The sequence below is a fragment of the Taudactylus pleione genome, unplaced genomic scaffold, assembly GCF_031769625.1.
Source record: "Taudactylus pleione unplaced genomic scaffold, aTauple2 ptg000121l, whole genome shotgun sequence".
NCBI classification, from domain to species: Eukaryota; Metazoa; Chordata; class Amphibia; order Anura; family Myobatrachidae; genus Taudactylus; species Taudactylus pleione.
In genome coordinates, this window is record NW_028284523.1 from 1,777,258 (window position 1) to 1,797,288 (window position 20,031).

The following is a 20,031-nucleotide window of genomic DNA, read 5'->3' on the forward strand; positions in this document are numbered from 1 at the left end:
CATTCTGTCAATCAAATTAGCAGCCCCTCGTTGCTTTACGAGCGCACAATTTCCGACCGCAATGACTGGTTTGCGCATGCGCATTGTGAACCATACGCATGCGCAGTTGTGCGAACATCGCTAAGAGCGAACGAGCGACCGCTTACGAGCGGCTCTGAATCAGGCCCTAAGGTCCTTATTCAGGTAGGATCGCAAGGCTGCATTGGCATGCGTCAATGTTTGTGCTCTGTGCATGCATATGCATCACAGTGTGCGTGCGCGAACGGGCTGCTGCAACTGCAGCGAGCACGAAGTCCCATCTCATAGTGATTGACATGAAGTGACCGTTTGGGGGTGGAGAAGGGGATGTGGTCGGCGGAAGGCAGGCATGTCTGTGCGTTTGAACGCCATTACAGGGGAGTGAATAATTAAGAGCCTGAGATTGCATATGCTGTCAGAGGTCTAGATGGCGACAGGAAGTTTAGCAGTTTTTGAGGTAGGGTCAGGTCAACCACAACTGTGCGAATGGTTCCGATGTTACCGATGTTTTTCGCTGATTTGCGGATGCATGTCATGGGAAGTGAGCGGCTTTATACAGTGATGGGCGTCTTGGTATAGTGTTGCGGTTGACGTGCCATTGCATTCATTAGCATATTTTGGGAATTGTATGTTAGTTAGAGCCAGACATGCTAGGATTTATTTTTATGTTTTGTTTATTTTGTGCTCTCAAAAAAACAGTAGCTACTTGTACCAAGGCACTGGAATGGCTGTGCTACTAATTACATTCTGCGTGCAAGGTGCTATCGTTTACCCGAGGTGATGGCCACCCTAACCTTATCTTGCAACAGGAGGTAAATAAGTAAACATATGCAAGAGATCTCTCCTATTTGGATCTCAGGATTTACTGATTATGCACCCTCATTTTAAGATTTGCTTTATTTTTGTTGTGACTCCTTGCTCCCTCTTTAAATTTGATGTACTGTATGTTATTAATAATAATAGTTGCACTTTTATAATTTTTTATATTTAAGTGCCTTGTTGCTTGGACATTTCTGTTGGTTTGTTGTTGGCATATCTCCCTCTTACTGCAATTTTTCTGATCCCAATAGTTTATAGAAATTTTTATGTTAAACTTACCAGCCTGTTTAGTCACCCTGTCACCAGCAGCCATCTCCATACTATCATTTCACCTTCTCACTTGTAATAGACCCACTTCTCAACACAAGCATCTCCCACAATTACCAGCCCCTCTCGTCACAAGAAGCATCTCTTATCTACATCAGTCTCTCTCCTCACTGTTATCACCCTCAATTGTCTACTAGTAATCCCCTCTTCTCACTAGTAAGTTTTACTAGTAGCAAGCGTTTCTTTACCCACTAGCCCTCTTCCTTACTAATGGCAGTTCCTATCATTAGTTTCATCACTCTCTGTACTATTGGCAACCCTGCTGCTCACTAATAACGGGCCAACTCCACCACCTTACCCGATATTACTTACACTCTCTGAACTGCCAGCCCACCTCTTTATTTCTATCGCTTTCACCTCCTGCGTGCCACTAGCTCTCATCCATAGTTATAACCGCCCTTTTATTCATCACCAGCTACCTTCCTTATTAGCAGTAGCCATCCTCCTTACAACCAATCCTTATTATTATTATTTTCAAACCCTCTAATCACTACTAGCCCTCATCCTTATTAGTAACACACTCCATCCCCACCAGCAGCAAACCTCTGTTAGTAGCATGGCCCTCCAGCTCCTCTCCTCATATGTGGTAGTTCCTCTCTTCAACATTGGCCCTGCACCACTGCATCCTCCTATTTACTGGCAGTAGACCTTTCATCATGGCCATCCCCCAATGCCTTCCCTCTACCTCTTTAGTAATAGCCACTCAAAAGTCCCACCACTTTGCAAGTAGTAGCTTATCTTCTCATCACCAGAACTCTTCCTTACCATTAAGACTCCTCATTAGTCCTCATTAAAAATAGCAATCCCTCTTCTCAACATCAAAATCATCCTCATTCATAGTTCCTGTTCACTAGTAGCACCTCTCCTCACTTCAAGCCCTCCAACATATTAGTAGAATTGTCATACACTGCCCCACTGCACTTTGTCTGCCCACCAGTACTTCCACCTTAGTGCTAGTAGCTCTTCACCACCAGTTCCTACTCTGTACTTTTAGTTGCGCCTCTCCTGACCATTAGCAATTCTCCTATTAGTAGACCTTCTCTTCACTTTCAGTCCTCCTCCTTGCCAGAAGCAGTCCCTCTCTTCACCACAAGCCCTCATTTTTATTAACAACCTCTCTCCTCATTTCCAGTTCTCCTCCTTATGAGTATCTGAGCCTCTCATCCTTTTTGCCCCCTACCTTGCTTATACTGTAGTTGCCTTTCTTCTCACCCCAGCCTTTCACCTTACTATTGGTAGCAACTCTCCTTACTACCAGATGACTTCTTCACCACTTGACCTCTTCTTCATTACTAGACCTCCTCTTCCTCCTTATGTTCAGTAGTATACCTCGCCTCACTACCAGCCACCCTCCTCAATGACACAACTAATCCTTACTAGCACATAGTAGCCCTCTGCTTTCCTCACTGTTGTCCATGCTCCACATCACTAATAGCATCCTTTCCCACAACCAGCCCTTCCACTGTACTAGTATTAGCCCCTCTGTTCATCAGCAGCCCATCTATATCTGACCACCAGCCCTCCTCCTCACCATAGACATCCACCTCTCTAATACCAGCTCCAATCTCATGGTCATATCTCCTCCTTACTAGTAGTAAGGAGCAGCCCCTATCTTCATCACAAGCCATCTAACTCACAGACAACCATGGTCCTCACTACCCACCCCCAATTTTACTAGTAGTACTACTTAACACCAGTCATTCTATCTTACAATAGCAGCCCTCTGTCCTCACCACCAAACTCCTTACTAGTCATATGACCTCTTACCACCAGCCTATTCATATTTCTAGTAGTAGTCCCTATACTCACTACCCAGCCTCCTCCTAATTGCCACCATCATTAGAAGAACCTTTGTCCACATAAACAGAGCTGTTCTGAACAATTTACTCTTTCACCAGTACAATGTTTTCTTCATAATAAGTTTAACTTTGAATGGATGAACTCCACCATGAAATGCATGCCAAAGATATATAAGGGAATGACCAAAATACTTTGAATAAAGTATATTCTCGGTATAAGGAAACCTTTGCAGTAAATGCACTTCCTGATATAAGCATATAAACAATTAATGAAGGGGTTAGATACAGAATCACATTGTGCATAAACAAAACTCCTATCTTCACCTACGTTCTACTGACCAAATAAATAAGACAACAAAAAACAAAAACAAATAATGGACATCCAATTCACGCTTACAATAATGTATTGTGGGTAATCTAGACCATTGAGAAACATACCTTTATAATGAGACTGTGGATGCTGCTTCCTTTATTCTGCGGGGACAGATGTTGCTGCACCGCTTTTCTTGCCCCCTTCACGGTGAGGAGTATGAGGGTGTAGGAGATCAGTATTAATATGCAGGGAATGATATAACAGAAGATGAACAGAGAGATGATATAGGCAATGGCTGTGTGGTTGGAGGCTTTCCAGTCTATACAGCAGGCTGTACCGTATGGCTCCGGTCCATAACTTCCCCAGTCGGCCAGGGGGGCCGTAGCAAACACAAAGGCATAGGCCCAGACACAAAGCAGTAAAATGCGCGAATGAGATGAAGAAAACTTATTTCCTATCAGAAAAGAATATATTTCAGTTTACAAACACAATCCATGAGTTTCAATGTTAGATTACAATATGTTAAAAAATCTTTACATATGAACATATAACAAATTACAATGGCACAATCTTACTAGACTAAGGGCCACAGTATTAAAAATATTGCAGTGGTAAAATGGAAACACTGTGCAGTATACATTGCCACATGCTAGTACTTGGCCAAAAGGAATACAGTCATAAGGTCTACATTCACAATGTTGACAATTTTGATTTCAACATTGATGAGACAGGCAACATGTCCGCATCCTCAGGATGTCGACGTCTGAAATCCTGACATTCTCAGAATGCCAACATTAGAATTAGGCTGGAGGACGGGAAGGTTAGTGTTAGGAGCAGAGTAGGATTAGGAGGGAGGGGGGGGGGCTGTTAGCCTCTAGGAGGAGGTTTAGAGGTAGGGGTAAGGGGTACTCACTGGAATGCTGTTCATTCAGATGACTCCGCCTGAACTGGCAGTCACATGACTACTGGGACTCGGAAGACGCTGCTGCAGCTGTCGAGAGCAGGTATGTCACTGGTGGGCTATTAGGGACGATATGTCAACATTCTATCATGTGACATTTCATCACTGTTGACATGATGAATTGAATATCGACATAGTGATGTCGGCATGTTGCATGCCGACATTATGACCATGTCGACATTATAAATGTTATCATATCACACCATACCCCACCAGAAAGATCCAGAGTTATTCCATGTGAGGTGCAGGGATTTTACTCTCTACTATTGGCCATCCTCTCTAACGGGTATATTTAGTAAACTGCGGGTTTTTAGATATGGAGATGTTACACATAGCAACCAATCACACTCTAGCTTTTATCTTCTAGAAGGTGCTGATGAATGTTCAGTAGAATCTGATTGGTTGCTATGGGCAACATCTCCACTTCTAAAAACCAGCACTTCAGTAAATATACCCCTAATTCTCAGAGAGGCACAGAAGGTAGTTGTGTTTATGAAAGGAATGATGGATGAGGGCAAATGGTGCATTCCAGTGAGGGATTATGTGTAAGCAGGGCACAGTTGGCATGCACTAAAATGGACATTGTCGGACTGGGGCAAGAAGGGCCCACCGGAGAAAAGGGACCATACTTAGGGGTGTGGCCAGCCTCCAGAGGGTGTGTGGCCACAGAGGCTTGGCTAACCATCAAAGTGTACATGGTCGGGGTCCCTTTAAATATATATATATATATATATATATATATAGTAAATACTGCTAGTGTATACGGGATAATGTAAAAGATTAATAACAGCAATGCATTGTAAAGAATACACCATAGTTCTGTGCAGTATAATGTAACATATGCATAAAGTATAATTCATGTGCACAGTCTGGAACCTGTTCCTTAGAGGCGAGGGTGGGCATTCAGGCAGTGGGGCACACCGGAGGTGTAGTTTTTTAGACTATGCTAGGGCTGACCTTAGATCTACCATACATGTTTGTACATTATATATACATTATGTGCAGATATTAGAAATGTATTGTGGAAGTGTTATATGAAAAACTATTGTCTTTCCCAGGATCTGCACACAACGCTGATAACGGAAGTGGGTGTAGCACATGTGCTCGCAGACTATTTCATGTGGGAAGTCTGTAAGCAGGCATTAGCATTTTTTCGCATATACATTGTGAGTGCGTTCGCAGCTGAGAATGCTATAGCGTACAACTCTGAATCAGGCCCTAAGGCAGGAAGGTGAGAGAGCCATGGTTCTCAAAGCATGACTCTCTGTGTTGTAGCAAAGAATGACCAGATAACCCCATCCAAATGAAACACATCACTGCTTGGCCTATAAGACCATCCCAAATGGTACAAGAGTGCTATCCCTCCTTATTTCATTAACAGACCATCATTGTGGAAAATGTACTGGTAGTCATTCATGATTATTTCCTACAAATATTACTAATAATGATTAATGATAGTTGCAGGATAGTTATAGCTATATTTCTTTTACTCTCTGAGATCTGCTGTCCAATGTATAGAGAAAGTACCCCCGAAAATGTAAATAAATACATTACTTAAATAACTGGGGAACTGCTGTTTCTGCAATATTTATGGGCTCTAGTGTGGTACATTCATTCACTAACACCCAGGGCCGACGCTACCATTAGGCAACTTTAGGCAGCTGCCAAAGGGCGCCGGTCCCTGGAGGGAGCCGATGAGCCTACCAAACAAAAAAGAAGGATGTCTCTGAAAGAGAGACATCCTTCTTTTACACTGCACTGGAGTGGCTGCTGGTCTACTCAGCCAACAGCCGCCGGTACTTGTCCTGCCTGCATTGACTCCAGGCTGCCAGTCTCTCTGTCGTGGCCCCTGGGCTGTCAGTATGTGTGTGTGTGTGCTGTCTGTGTCACTGTGTGCTGAGGACGGAGACCCGAGAGGGAAGGGGTGGCCACCACACTGCCTGTATGTTCCCTGTCACTGACTGCAGAGAGTGCAGGGCAGGTTCATGTCGGGGGGTGGGAGGGGGTTTGAGGGGTTATATCAAAACTACTTTCCTGTCTGTCAGTGCAACATTCAGGCAGTTTGGTGGGCACCCCTTCCTCGGGTCTTCTCCTAGTCTGGGAGTTCCAGCCTGTCAATCACGGAAGGAGCTCCAACCCCTCCAGCCTACACGAGGAGCTGCTGTCACATTACTTGGCAAGGAAAATTTATATGTATGTGTATATATAGGTGTGTGTCTGTCTATGTATATGTGTGTTTGTATATAGGTGTCTGTGAATGTCTGTCTATGTATGTATGTAAGTGTGTGTATGTATAGGTGTGAGTCTGTGTATGTAATGTATGTGTATGCATATAGGTGTGTGTCCCTGTGTATGTATATAGCAGTGTGTCCCTGTGTACGTATGTGTGTGTGTGTATGTATGTGTGGATATAGGTGTGTGTCTGTGTATGTATGTGTGTGTATATAGGTGTGTCCCTGTATGTATGTGTGTATATAGGTGTGTGTCCCTGTGTGTGTATGTATGTATGTATATAGGTGTGTGTATGCATGTGTGTATATAGGTCTGTGTATGTTTGTATGTGTATGTATATAGGTGTGAGTCTGTGTGTGTATGTATGTGTGTGTATATAGGTGTGTGTCCCTGTGTATGTATGTGTGTGGATATACAGTCAGGTGCATAAATATTGGGACATTGACAGAATTTTCATATTTTGGCCTCTATTCACCACCACAATGGCTTTGAAATGAAACAAACAAGATGTGATTTAATTGCAGACTTTCCGATTTAATTTGAGGGTAATTACATCCAAATCAGGTGAACGGTGTAGGAATTACAACGGTTTCTATATGTGCCTCCCACTTTTTAAGGGGCCAAAAGTAATGGGACTATCAACTCAAAAGCTATTTCATGGACAGGTATGGGCTATTCCCTCGTTATTTCATTATCAATTAAGCAGGTAAAAGGTCTGGAGTTGATTCTAGGTGTGACATTTGCATTTGGAACCAGTTGCTATCGACTCTCAATATGAGATCCAAAGAGCTGTCACTAATGTGGAAGGCTGTGCTGGGATCACGTGTTTGATCCCAGCATCATCCGAGGTGCAGGGGCAGGCAGAGGGGATGTGTCCTCTGTGGGACACATCCGTTGCCGGCGCTGGGACAGTAATGTCCCTAGCGTCGGTGCAGACACCGCGGGCACCTGGTGAAGGGACCGCCTGGTCCCTTTCATCAGTGCCGGCGGTACTGTGGTGCCGGGAGAAGCTTGGCTCCGGGTGCAAGCTCAGCGGAGCTTGGCGCCCAGCAGCCAAGAAGCGGCGGGTAGCCGGCTCTGGGACAGAGTACCTGCTCCCAGCGCCGGTCAGGCGTTGGGCGCAGCAGTCAGTGCGGCGGGCGTTTGGCTCTGGGCGCGAGCCAAACCTGGCTAGCAGCCAATCAGAGGCGGATGCGACGAGCCAATCGCGGCTCGCCGCGTCATAGCCCCGCCCACTCGCGCCGCCGCGCGGGAAAAGTTAGTTCGGCGGCGGAGAGGGAGGAGAGAAGACCTCCCGAAGAGCGGAAGATCAGCGCGGCAACAGGGGTGGCGGCCGCGGAAAAGGCCAGAAGACGCCGCTGTCAAGAAAGAAGACAGGCGGCGCCGGCTGGAAGAAAAGAAGAAGAGGCGGCGCCGCTGGCCAGGACAGGCCAGCGGCCGAAGAATGCAGCTGAGGACCGGAGAGGACTGCGGAGGAGGGAAGTGAAAGAGCGGGAGGGCACTAGGACCTATTTATGAGCCTCACAGATAGGCAGGGCATTAGGCCCAGACCACTACCAGAGCCCACCGTTTGGCAGGCACCTAGGCCTGAGCCGCAGGTAAGACCCTGGGCATTAGGCCCAGGGCCCGGAGCCCATTAGTTGCAGCGCTAACAGAGAGGCGGATGAGAGGTGTGAGCAGTGGTGGAGAGCTGTACGGCTTCCACCCATGAGGTAGTGGTTTCCCCAGTCACCGAGAAGAGGAGCTGGTCAGCTCTGGATAGGTAGGTAGCAGACATTTAAAGAGACAGTACTGTGCTTGACTCTTGTATATTTAGTCTGTGATTGGTGTTCCGTGCAGGGCAAATGTTTAGTTGTTGTTATATCTGTCGCACTACACACACCATAGGTTGAGGGTGATGCCGTTTTAGTATGTGTAGTTGCTTGACATAGGTTTAGGCCCTGCACGGCTGTGTTGTGTATCTCCTTACAGGTACCTGTAGGCGAGTGAGCGGACGAAGAGCAAGAGTGGACACGGTGAGGAATATCTGTGTGTACTGTCTCTCCTTGTTTGTTTGTCACTATCTATCTTTCCTTCCTTCTGGGCGGACGGTGAACCTTGCAACCCGGTGCAAGGACGGATCTTCACCTGGTGCGTGAGTACCGATAGGTGAAAATTCAGGATCTGAGGCCAAAAGTGCCAATGATTATCTTCACTTAAAACCTGAATTTATCCCCCGGTTCGGTAGGGAGCGTCGGTCGACGTGAGGAAGGACGGTACTCACCTCGTCTCCTTCCCCCTAGGTCATCGTGTCCGTGTTCTATTTGGAGGTTCCAGGACCGTCTGCTCAACACATGGCCTAAGGTGAGAGGGTGCGACGCAAGGTAAGTAACAGACGTACACCTGCACGGCAGCAGGCATTGCACCGCACCCACCCCTCACACTATCAGTGAAGCAAGCCATCATTAGGCTGAAAAATCAAAACAAACCCATCAGAGAGATAGCAAAAACATTAGGTGTGGCCATATCATTGGTAATGCCTACCTGCGCTCTAACTTATACAGTGGGGGATGTGTATTCATTCAGCAGCGGTACCTATAAGGTAACCCAAACCTTGTAGTCAATAATGGTAAATGAAGGAGGGTACTGCGCTCGAATGAAGGGATATTTAGTGAGTGTTCCCAAAGAAGAGAGGTTGACAATCTGTCTGTATGAGACAATTTATTAGGAGTCACACTGCTCCTTTGTTAAAACAATGGATATATGTCCATAGGTATATATATATTAAGGATACAGTTTGTGGATGGATGTCTGTAACGTTGGTGGTTACCACTAACTGGTCTGACTGTCCCAACCTTAGGGTGATTACTTAGATAATTGCAGTGTTTCAGTATATAATATGCAGTGTGGTACGTGCTGTTTGCTCAAAAAAAGGGTGAATCTGGCTTCAAAAGTATTAAGTTCTCTACGCGAGGTATGTAAGCAGTGTCTGGTGGGGCGGCGTCCCGTGTCCCCCAGGTGCACTTACTTACCCTCTACGTCCTTGTTGTACACCTCAAGGTGTACTTGATCTCTTCCGCTGTGTCCTCCTGGTCTCCGATGTTCCGCACTGGTGTCGTGCAGTACACACTGTGCCCTGTGAGACTTCCGGGTGTCACGTGTCGCGTGATCTTACGGCACCCAGGCTCAGCGGGGGTATCAGCGGCTCCACTCGCTCCGTCGCGAGGAGACTTCGGATTCCTTATTAGGTGTCTGGCGGTCTCTATGTTAGATAAGGGGTCTGTGGATATGAAACTCCGACGCGTATCGGCCTTCCGGGCCTTTCTCAAGGAGTGAACATTCTTAAAAAGAAAGAACGCATCGGAGAGCTCAGCAACACCAAAAGACCCGGAAGACCACGGAAAACAACTGTGGTGGATGACAGAAGAATTATTTCCCTGGTGAAGAAAAACCCCTTCACAACAGTTGGCCAAATCAAGAACACTCTCCAGGAGGTAGGTGTATATGTGTCAAAGTCAACAATCAAGAGAAGACTTCACAAGAGTGAATATAGAGGGTTCACCACAAGATGTAAACCATTGGTGAGCCTCAAAAACAGGAAGACCAGATTACAGTTTGCCAAACAACATCTAAAAAAGCCATTACAGTTCTGGAACAACATCCTATGGACAGATGAGACAAAGATCAACTTGTACCAGAGTGATGGGAAGAGAAGAGTATGGCGAAGGAAAGGAACTGCTCCAAAACCAAAACATACCACCTCATCAGTGAAGCATGGTGGTGGTAGTGTCATGGCGTGGGCATGTATGGCTGCCAATGGAACTGGTTCCCTTATATTTATTGATGATGTGACTGCTGACAAAAGCAGCAGAATGAATTCTGAAGTGTTTTGGGCAATATTATATGCTCATATTCAGTCAAATGCTTCAGAACTCATTGGACAGAGCTTCAAAATGCAGATGGACAATGACCCAAAGCATACTGCAAAAGCAACCAAAGAGTTTTTTAAGGCTAAAAAGTGGAATGTTATGCAATGGCCAAGTCAATCCCCTGACCTGAATCCGATTGAGCATGCATTTCACTTAATGAAGACAAAACTGAAGGGAAAATGCCCCAAGAACAAGCAGGAACTGAAGACATTTGCAGTAGAGGCCTGGCAGAGCATCACCAGGGATGAAACCCAGCGTCTGGTGATGTCTATGCGTTCCGAACTTCAGGCTGCAAAGGATTTGCAACAAAGTATTAAAAAGTGAAAGCTAGATTTAAGATTGTTTAGTTTGTCCCATTACTTTTGGCCCCTTAAAAAGTGGGAGGCACATATAGAAACTGTTGTAATTCCTACACCGTTCACCTGATTTGGATGTAATTACCCTCAAATTAAATCTGAAAGTCTGCAGTTAAAGCACATCTTGTTTGTTTAATTTCAAAGCCATTGTGGTGGTGAATAAAGGCCAAAATATGAAAATTCTGTCAATGTCCCCATATTTATGCACCTGACTGTAGGTGTGTGTCTGTATGTGTGTCCCTGTGTATGTATGTATGTATATAGGTGTGTATGCATGTGTGTATTTATATTAGGGGTGAGCGGGTTCGGTTTTACTCGGATTTACTCGGATCTTTAAACGGCATTTTATTGGCTATCGCCTATCATGTGTTTTGGATAGCCAATATAATAAATTCGAATTTGCGGTAAAGTGGCGATAAGAACCGAGTAAATCCGAGTAAAACCGAACCCGCTCACCCCTAATTTATATATGTATATAGGTCTGTGTATGTATGTATGACTGTATAAAGGTATGTGTCCCTGTGTGTATGTATGTGTGTATATATATATATATATATATATATATATATATATAGGTGTGAGTGTATATATGTATGTATGTATGTATATTTGTGTATATAGGTGTGAGTCTGTGTGTATATATAGGTGTGAGTCTGTGTATGTATGTGTGTGTATATAATATATATATATATATATATATATATATATATATAGGTGTGAGTCTGTGTATGTATGTGTGTGTATATATAGGTGTGAGTCTGTGTATGTATGTGTGTGTATATATAAGTGTGAGTCTATGTATGTGTGTGTATATAATAGGTGTGAGTCTGTGTATGTATGTGTGTGTGTATATAGGTGTGAGTCTGTGTATGTATGTGTGTGTATATATAGGTGTGAGTCTGTGTATGTGTGTGTATATACAGGTGTGAGTCTGTGTATGTATGTGTGTATGTATATATATATAGGTGTGAGTCTGTATATGTATGTGTGTGTATATATAGGTGTGAGTCTGTATGTATGTGTGTGTATATATAGATGTGAGTTTGTGTATCTATGTGTGTGTGTATATAGGTGTGAGTCTGTGTATGTATGTATGGAATGGGATTCAAATACCGGCGGCTGTTTAGCGAAATCCCAACTGCGGAAGCCCGAAGGCTGAAGATACCGACAGGGAAGGTAACTACCCTAAACCTACCCCTCTCCCCCCATAACCCTCCCTTAGTGGTACCTAACCCTAAAACTCCGAGGGTGGTGCCTATCCCTAAGTTCCCCCGGGGGTGCCTAAACCTAACCCCCCCTCCCCACACCCTAAACCTAACCCTCCTGGGGGGATGGCTATCCCTAACGTCCCCCCAGTGGTGCCTAATGCTAACCCCCCCTCTCCCACCACTAACCTTCCCTGGGGGGGTTCAAACCCTAAGTCCCCCCAGGACATGCCTAAACCTAACCCCCCCCCCCATGCGATTGCTGCAGGGAGCAGAGATGGTAAGGTCAATCTTTGCCTAGAGCGCCCAAACACCTTGCACCGGCCCTACTACCACCCCTTTCACACATATGCCAAAAAAAAAACATTTTATTTCCTGTGAACGTGCATGGAACCAGGTCTTGGCTATGTGTGAACAGAAACTTCCAGGATTGGAGTCACGGGTCCATGACCCTGCAATCGAATTATAACCAGGGTCATGCCTCAATAGACTTGATTGGCTGGCACAGTAGCGCTTGGAGATGACATCATCACACTTGTCAGTCAGTATCCTAACCCTCCCGTTTTCTAACCCTCCCTTCCTGGTGTCTAAACATAACCTCCCCCCTAGTGCCTAAACCTAACCTTCCCCTCCCCGCACCCTAAACCTAACCCTCCTTCCTTAGTACCTAACCCTAACCCTCCCCTAGTGCCTAACACTAACCTCCCACATAACCCCAGTACTTACCAACAGGATGCCAGCAGTCGGGATGCCTGTGCCGGGACTCCAACAGGTGTCAGGATTCCGGCATCGACATTCTAAGCACGGGCATCCCTACTGTTGGTAATATTGACCGGATATCTTGCAGTCTTATGCAGAGCCGCAATTAGACTTTTTGGTGCCCTGTGCCAGAGAGATCATTGGCTAACCCCCCCCCCCCCATTTTTTAAATAAGAACATAAGATTGTGAACCTGAAAAAGGGCCATGGCCTCATGGGGAAGGGCCAGGGAAGAGATAGGGGAGGCCAGGAGATACTGGGGATAAAAGAAGGGGAAGCAACAAGTGAGAATGATAATAAACAGGAAAAATGACAGGTCCAAACAGCGCTCCCTGCCCTGCGCTGCCCTGTGCCATGGCACTGGTCACACTACCCTGGTTACGGCCCTGGTCTTATGATACATGAAGGCTCAGAAGATATTATGATATATGGGCATTTCATATAGATTGTAGTTTTTGGATGAATGAGCTAACATCAGTGACATAATTTAAACACTAGAGGGAGCACTTCCACATAAAGAAAACATTTTGCTTGAGTGATACGTGTAATACCACGGCTTATGAAATATTATTAACAAACATATATTAGGCCAGATTCAGAGATGGACGCTATGTCGATGTTTAAGCAGTTTGAGCGATTATCAGTAATCTGCGTCTGGGTCGCACTGCTCATGCGTCATTTCATTACCGATGTTGCTCGCAGTGTGGATTTATTCACAAAGTGATTGACAGGCAGGAACCATTTGAGGGTAGCAACGGCTAGGTTGCAATGCATACGCAGACGTGTCGCGATCATATTCAGGGCGTGTCTCTACCAGCTATTGCAATCCCGTACTGCGGCCATTCTGCGCGACCATAGGGTTGCTCAGCAGGTGAATAATCAACTGATCTGCGCCCAATGCTGCGTCTTTGGATTGGCAAAGCCGGTGGTGGTCTCAATGCATATCCCGACAGCTGCGTACAGATTCACAGCTGTGGCAGCATTAGAGTACATCTATGAATCAGATCCTATGTGTGCAGCATACAACAGTTTTTAAAACACTTTATAATTCTTTTTGCACTCCTATAGTAAATGTCAAATATTTGGCTTACAGTAGCTTAAGAGGATGTCCACAATAATATTTGATTTCATAAAAGTGTATTTAATATCTAATATAAATAGTTAAATCCAGTTCCTACTGTAATGAATGTATAAATTAACTGACTTTGTGGAGTACATGTTATTGCCTGCGTGAGTTAGTCTGAAGTTTTAATGGGGCAATCATTTAAAAGGCAAAAACAACTTTGTTTAGCCTTGAAATGATTGCCCCTTTAAAATATCAGACTTGCCAGAACCTCGCCGAAGCCTAAATCACGCAGGCTATTACATTTATCCCTGTGTCTTTCTCTTTAGTTCAGTATACAGTGACAATAGTAATGACTATTGATCTCTCATCCGGAGGGTGATTGTGCTATTATCTCTCCCCCTGATCTCCTTAATTTTTTTAATTGCAGCCCATTAAATGAGCCCCACTCACTAATGACTGGAAGTTATCCTGCAGAGCCTATAAAAAATAAACGTCTGTCACCATTTGTCTTTCAAAGAGAGTTGATACAGAACTGCAGAGATCTGGTATAGCGCCAGTAAGGTGGGACTCACCATAAGAAGGGTAACACACTTTCATACAACAGACAGAGCTCAATACTGTCAGATTAGTTAAACTGCAAAGACCGAACAGGACTCCACAAAAAGCGTAGTATTTACAAGTCAGCCTATCAAACAGCCACCTGAAGAGAGGGAGAAGACTATATTATACTCACGAACATTCAGGTTGGCATAGAAATATACAAATATGTGTGTGTTTTCTATTTGAAGTGCAGGGGTTGGAGCCTTTACTAATAGCAGTTTTCTTTAAAACTCACGAGGACACAGAGCGCAGTTACGTTTATGGAGGGATGTTGGTAAAGAGGGGCAAAGCTGGTGCTTTTGAGGGAGGGATACGTGTAAGCAGAGCCGTAACTAGACTTTTTGGTGGACTGTGCCAGAAAGAGCATTGGTGACCCCCCCTATTTTTTATAAAGGGAGATAACACCCAAAAAAGGGCCATGGCCTCATGGGGAAGGGCCAGTGAAGAGATGGGGAGGCAGGAGATGCTGGAATAAGAGGAAGCTACAAGTGAGAATGATAATAAACAGAAAATTGACATGCCCAAACAGCGCCCCCAGCCCTGCGGTGCCCTGTGCCATGGCACAGGCCGCACTACCCTGTGTGTAAGCAGGGGACAGCTGGCATGACGCATATGTCAGGGAAGGATTATGGGTCAGGATGCCACAGCTCAAAATATATGGACCAAAACATGAATCAACTTAAATAGTAGTTGCACTGCTAAAAGAGATACTGTATAATGCAGTTTTTTAGACAATACTAGAGTGCATTCCAATCTAGCATACTAGTTTGTACATTGGGCCTGATTCAGCAGAGGACGGAATTGCAAAGCCGCACACGAGCAGCTTTGCAATTCCGTCCTTGCTAAAATGCAAATGCAGCAGGTGTCTGACATCTCCTGCTGTTTCTGCGATTCCAGCGCTGCGACCAAGATCACAGCCTGTGTTTACCATAGAGACCATTGGTCACGATGTTGGATGGCGCCAGCCAGCTGAGTAAGCCTCAGCTTACACAGGCTGGTTGGCATGCAAAGCCAGGAATATGCATCCAAGGACGCAGATCCTGGCCTTGCCCCTCATGGAAACTGGGAGTGACATGCCAGCATTTCCAGGAATGCAGGACATCCCCGCCTCCACACTGCCCTGCAAACGCCTATGCCTGTCAATCAGGCAGAGGCATACGGGGGCCTGCGTGTGGGGCCTGCACATGTGCAGATTCCCGATAATCGAGAATCTGTGATCAGCAGTGTACTGTACTTGTATGCTCTGCTGAATTAGGCCCAGTATATGCATGACATGTAGATATTGGAAATTAAATGTTGAATAGTGCCCAATGACACTTTCCAAGTCATTAAGACATCAGTATTTGGAATCCCCCTGCACAGAAATAATGCACTTGGCCCTAATACTTTTTAATGAATGACAAGCATGTGGGCTGTGGCAGGAATAAGGTGAGGAACCTTAGTTATGAGAGCCTAGGAGGGCACATCTGGCACTGGCATGTGCCTTGCTTGGAGTAATGTGCGTGTTTCAGGAACACATTAATGTACAGGACTTGGGTCCTGCTAAGGTAGATAAGGTGTTCCCTGCAGCAGGTATAATGATCAATGTTCCTAATTGTATTAGCACTGATAAAGCACAAATAAGGACCACTATACATAATGGGTCCTTTTGAGATCTAGGACATGTTTTTCCAAGATATATAAAATGCAAGTGATCCTTCAGTGAAGCTTTAGGTGCGATTTCATCCCCATAGCAACAGAACCATACAATTGAAACATTATCATTACTTGCATAACTCTGGAGTCAGTTCAGAGGCAATGCATAGAACACAGTATGTGTGTGTGTGTTTGGAGGGGGGGGATGGAGAAAGAAAAGTGCACAGGTTATCTCTGTAGACTGGCAGCAAAGAAGTATGTATACAGATTCTTTTTCTTTGTGAGTGTGTGTGGGAAGTGTCCATTTTCTTTATCTAGGGGGCTAAGGAGTCGAGAAGTGCTCAGGTTCTCCAGCAGAACAGGTGCGTTGCTGAGATACACAGTTTGTGTGAGGTGGTGGGGACTATGGAGAAGAGTACTAGGGAGGTTGTGCCCTTTATATTGACAACTGTTACTGTATATAAGTAGTCATGGAGGGGAGATGTACTCTGGATAGTCATCCTTAGGGGGAGGATATATAGAAAGCACAGGTTCTGGAGATTGTATTGCAATACATAATTGTACAGCTATAAGTTTCCTTTGCATTTGTTAGCTATGCACATACCTATGAGCAAACAGTGAGGGGATAGCCAGGGGGAACAGTGACCCTGTCATGCCGAGGTCACTGACAGCCAAGTTCACAATGAAGAATTCAGCTGGTTTCAATATGGAGCGTTTCTGATAAGCCACCAGTAGCAGCGTGGAGTTTCCCAATAGGGAGAAAAGTCCTAGGAGGAGAAGCAGACAATAAAGGGACTATGAATACTGTAATCTGTATTACAGTGATTTAAAAAAAAAATAAGCATGCAAAATTGCAAATATACATCATAAAAACTTGTTTTACATGACCAAATGGCATTTATACACTCTCATTTTCTGCTAGTGCAGATAGCAGAAGCACAAAAGTCCTAGCACATCAGCCCTGATCTGCTTTATGAATACATAAAGTGCTCATGTCACACAGATAATGTTATACACTAATTGCACTGTTGCTTTAAGGTCTTTTTAACAATCTGCACATTTTTTGACCCATTGAGTAAAGCTGGGCACACATCAGACAATCAGTAATCGATGCGATGATGGTCCAGATTTCCCTTGAACTCCCGGACAAACGGTATAGTTCATACACTCTGTGCAATCTACCAAACAATATATCGTGCATCGTTCAGTCATTTCATTGGAAACTATATAATGGTTATTTATCACCTGGTCATCCAGTAGTGCGTACACACTGCATAATTTGAACCAAATCATTAATGAGATTGTCAGATTGAGCTGCATGTAGGGGCGACCTGAAGATGCGATGGACAACGCTGTGTGTGCGTGCATAGTGAGTACACACTTGATGATTAGAAGGATTTGTTGTTCCGATCCGTTGGAATCAGGCAAAACGTTCAAACTATCATCTAATGTGTACCCATCTTAAGAAATTTCTTAACTGGACAATTTACCATTACAGCCATGGCAGCACATCCGATATGGGACTGACACTTATTTTGCCCCTGCTTATCTCAGTGGCAAACAAGGACAGGACCTGATTAAGGGCCCTGGATGTCCAAGGCTAATACACTTGTAGTACCCATTGTAATGCTGTAAAACACAGAAAACGGGATCCGTATGTACTACCGCCGGCCGTATGGGGTGAAGATGCCAACGGGATTTCGGTAAGTAACCCCCTAACCTAACCCTCCCCCCTGCGCAGCTGTTCGTGCCCGCCGCCCGGCTTACCACTTCGTTCGGTATGCCGGGCGTCGGGCTCCCGGCGTAGGGATAATGATAGGCGTCTGTATTTCTACGCCTATCATTAGACCCCTGCTGGGATTAGACAGTCGGGAAGTCGGTGGTAGGCATTTCGACCGTCGGCTTCCTGACTGCATCCCCAGAGAACAGTGCATATGCATGCTCAGGAATCGCCATTTATTCTGCACATGTGCAGGTAATGAAGGTTATACATATTTGACATATTTGGTCTTGGCCTCTAATGATGTTTGTGGAGTGTAGCATAGACTTTGCCTTCTGATGAATGTGAGGAAAACGAAATATAATCACATGCAGCTCTTCAGGCTACCCAGATGGCACTGTTGCACAATTTACATAAAATAAATGTTACGTGGTCACATTGGCATAGCCATCTGGTAATCACTTTACAGAAACTCATCACCACCTTGTGACAGCCAGATAACTAACCTTATGGTTGATCAGGCACTGATCAAGGAACTTCAAGGTTCGGATGAAAGGAGAGATTTATCAAACCTTCTAAAAAGGACAAGTTGAGGTGTTGCCTTTAGCAGCCAATCAGATTCTAGTGTAACTAGTGAAGGGGTTGGCTCAGGGAAACCCCCGGTCACCCACAGTATAGAGTAGTGAACACTTTCCCTTCCCTTTTTCATATTAAATTTAACATCCTTTAGAAACTTTTTTTAACTAATAATTGGATTGTTGTCAAAAATGTAATTGACAGCATGAGAGTAGGGTGAAAGTAGTAGTACAAGAACCCACCCATGCCATGAGCGGGAAGGATGGGGGACACGAGACAGAGGATATACAACTACGGGCACTAACCATGAGGTACCATTTGAGGAAGTAGGAATGCTGCACAGCGGGGCTGCTGATATCAGAGGAGCAGCGGTGATAGACACACTGTGAGGACAAGAGCACTGGCATTGTGAGAGGAATGGACCAGGCTGAGGAGAAGAGACTGGAACAATAGGCAGCCTGTCAGTGACAGAGGTGGACACCGAGGGCAGCTCCAGACTTGCTGACGTGACAGGTACCAAGGGAGCTATCCATAGTACTGTAATCCCCATGATACATACATGGGGAAACACAGCAGCCTTGTCAGTACAGAGGAACTATTTATATCCTGCTAAGGATACCTTCTTAAGACACAACTGCTTAACGAAAACTATTAATAATCCATTGACCCTCACATAATATTAAGTATGCAGAAGTAGACTAACCGGTCTTTGATATACCTCATCTGATGAAATTTTGCATTAAATGAAACGTTGACCACGCGGAAGTACCTGTTGTGAGTTAGCTGTCAATACACCACGATTTTGATGCAGTATAAAGTCCTGTGAGTGCCACTACGTTGGATCTGCCTGTTTACAAATTTTATTGGAGGCACCCAGGGTGGATGCATTTATTATGCATTGAGTGCCAGTGTGTTTCTTTTTACAAGTTTTAGGCAGGTGTGGAAAGAATGCTGCAAATAATATTCAAAAATAGAAGTGTTAATAGTTTATTTTTATCAATTATCAAAATGCAAAGTGAATGAACAGAAGAGAAATCTAGATCAGTTCAATATTTGGCAGGACCACCTTTGTCTTCATACTGCATAAAGTCCTCTAGGTGTCCACACAATAGTGAAATAGGGCATATGTACCAAACCCAGCAGAAAAGGGACAAGACCAGCACTCACATCAGTAGATAAAGCAGATATATTAATTGAAACATCTGATTAACAGAACAGATACATTCAGTGCCCAATGGCAGTTTCAATCACCGGAATGATCTTTTTCAGGGTCTAATGTTGCCTGTTACCATGTAGGACATACAGTATATAGTACAGAATCAATTGGTTAATTGATGGTCCACTTCCCTCAACATATAGTAGCTTGCATACTGTTAACGAGTTCCCCATGCAACAGGTAATGCTGGAAACAACAGATACCAACAGAATGAACTGAAGTCTGGCATCTGTATCATTTGTAACATAGTAACTGTGGAAACTGAAAATAATAAACAGAAATCCAAAGAGGTAAAAAATTAAACTTGGTGTCAGTGTGAACTGCAAGGTAATAGACAGCACGCTCGATTCTTGGTCAAAATCATATTGCTCACACAGTACATGAAGAAGAGAATAGGTATCTAATAACATCAGACCTCCCTGATGTTCAAAATAACAATTGCAACCACAAGGAATAGAAGAATATGTAATATCCAGATGTGAGTGTGAGTCCATGAGGGAATGGGACATTTTAAGGGGTATA

At 44.6% G+C, this 20,031-nt stretch overlaps 1 protein-coding gene across 1 annotated transcript in view; it reads right to left on the reverse strand.

Moving 5' to 3' along the window:
- LOC148524118 (opsin-5-like) overlaps window positions 1–20,031 on the reverse strand; it is a 90,760-nt gene that overhangs the window by 7,365 nt on the left and 63,364 nt on the right. Inside the window, exons 4-6 of the mRNA XM_088472209.1 lie at window positions 16,602–16,764; window positions 14,335–14,462; window positions 3,402–3,730 (exon numbers count right to left, since the gene is read on the reverse strand). Of these exons, the coding sequence (XP_088328335.1) occupies window positions 3,402–3,730; window positions 14,335–14,462; window positions 16,602–16,764 (620 nt within the window). The remainder of the gene's footprint in view (window positions 1–3,401; window positions 3,731–14,334; window positions 14,463–16,601; window positions 16,765–20,031) is intronic.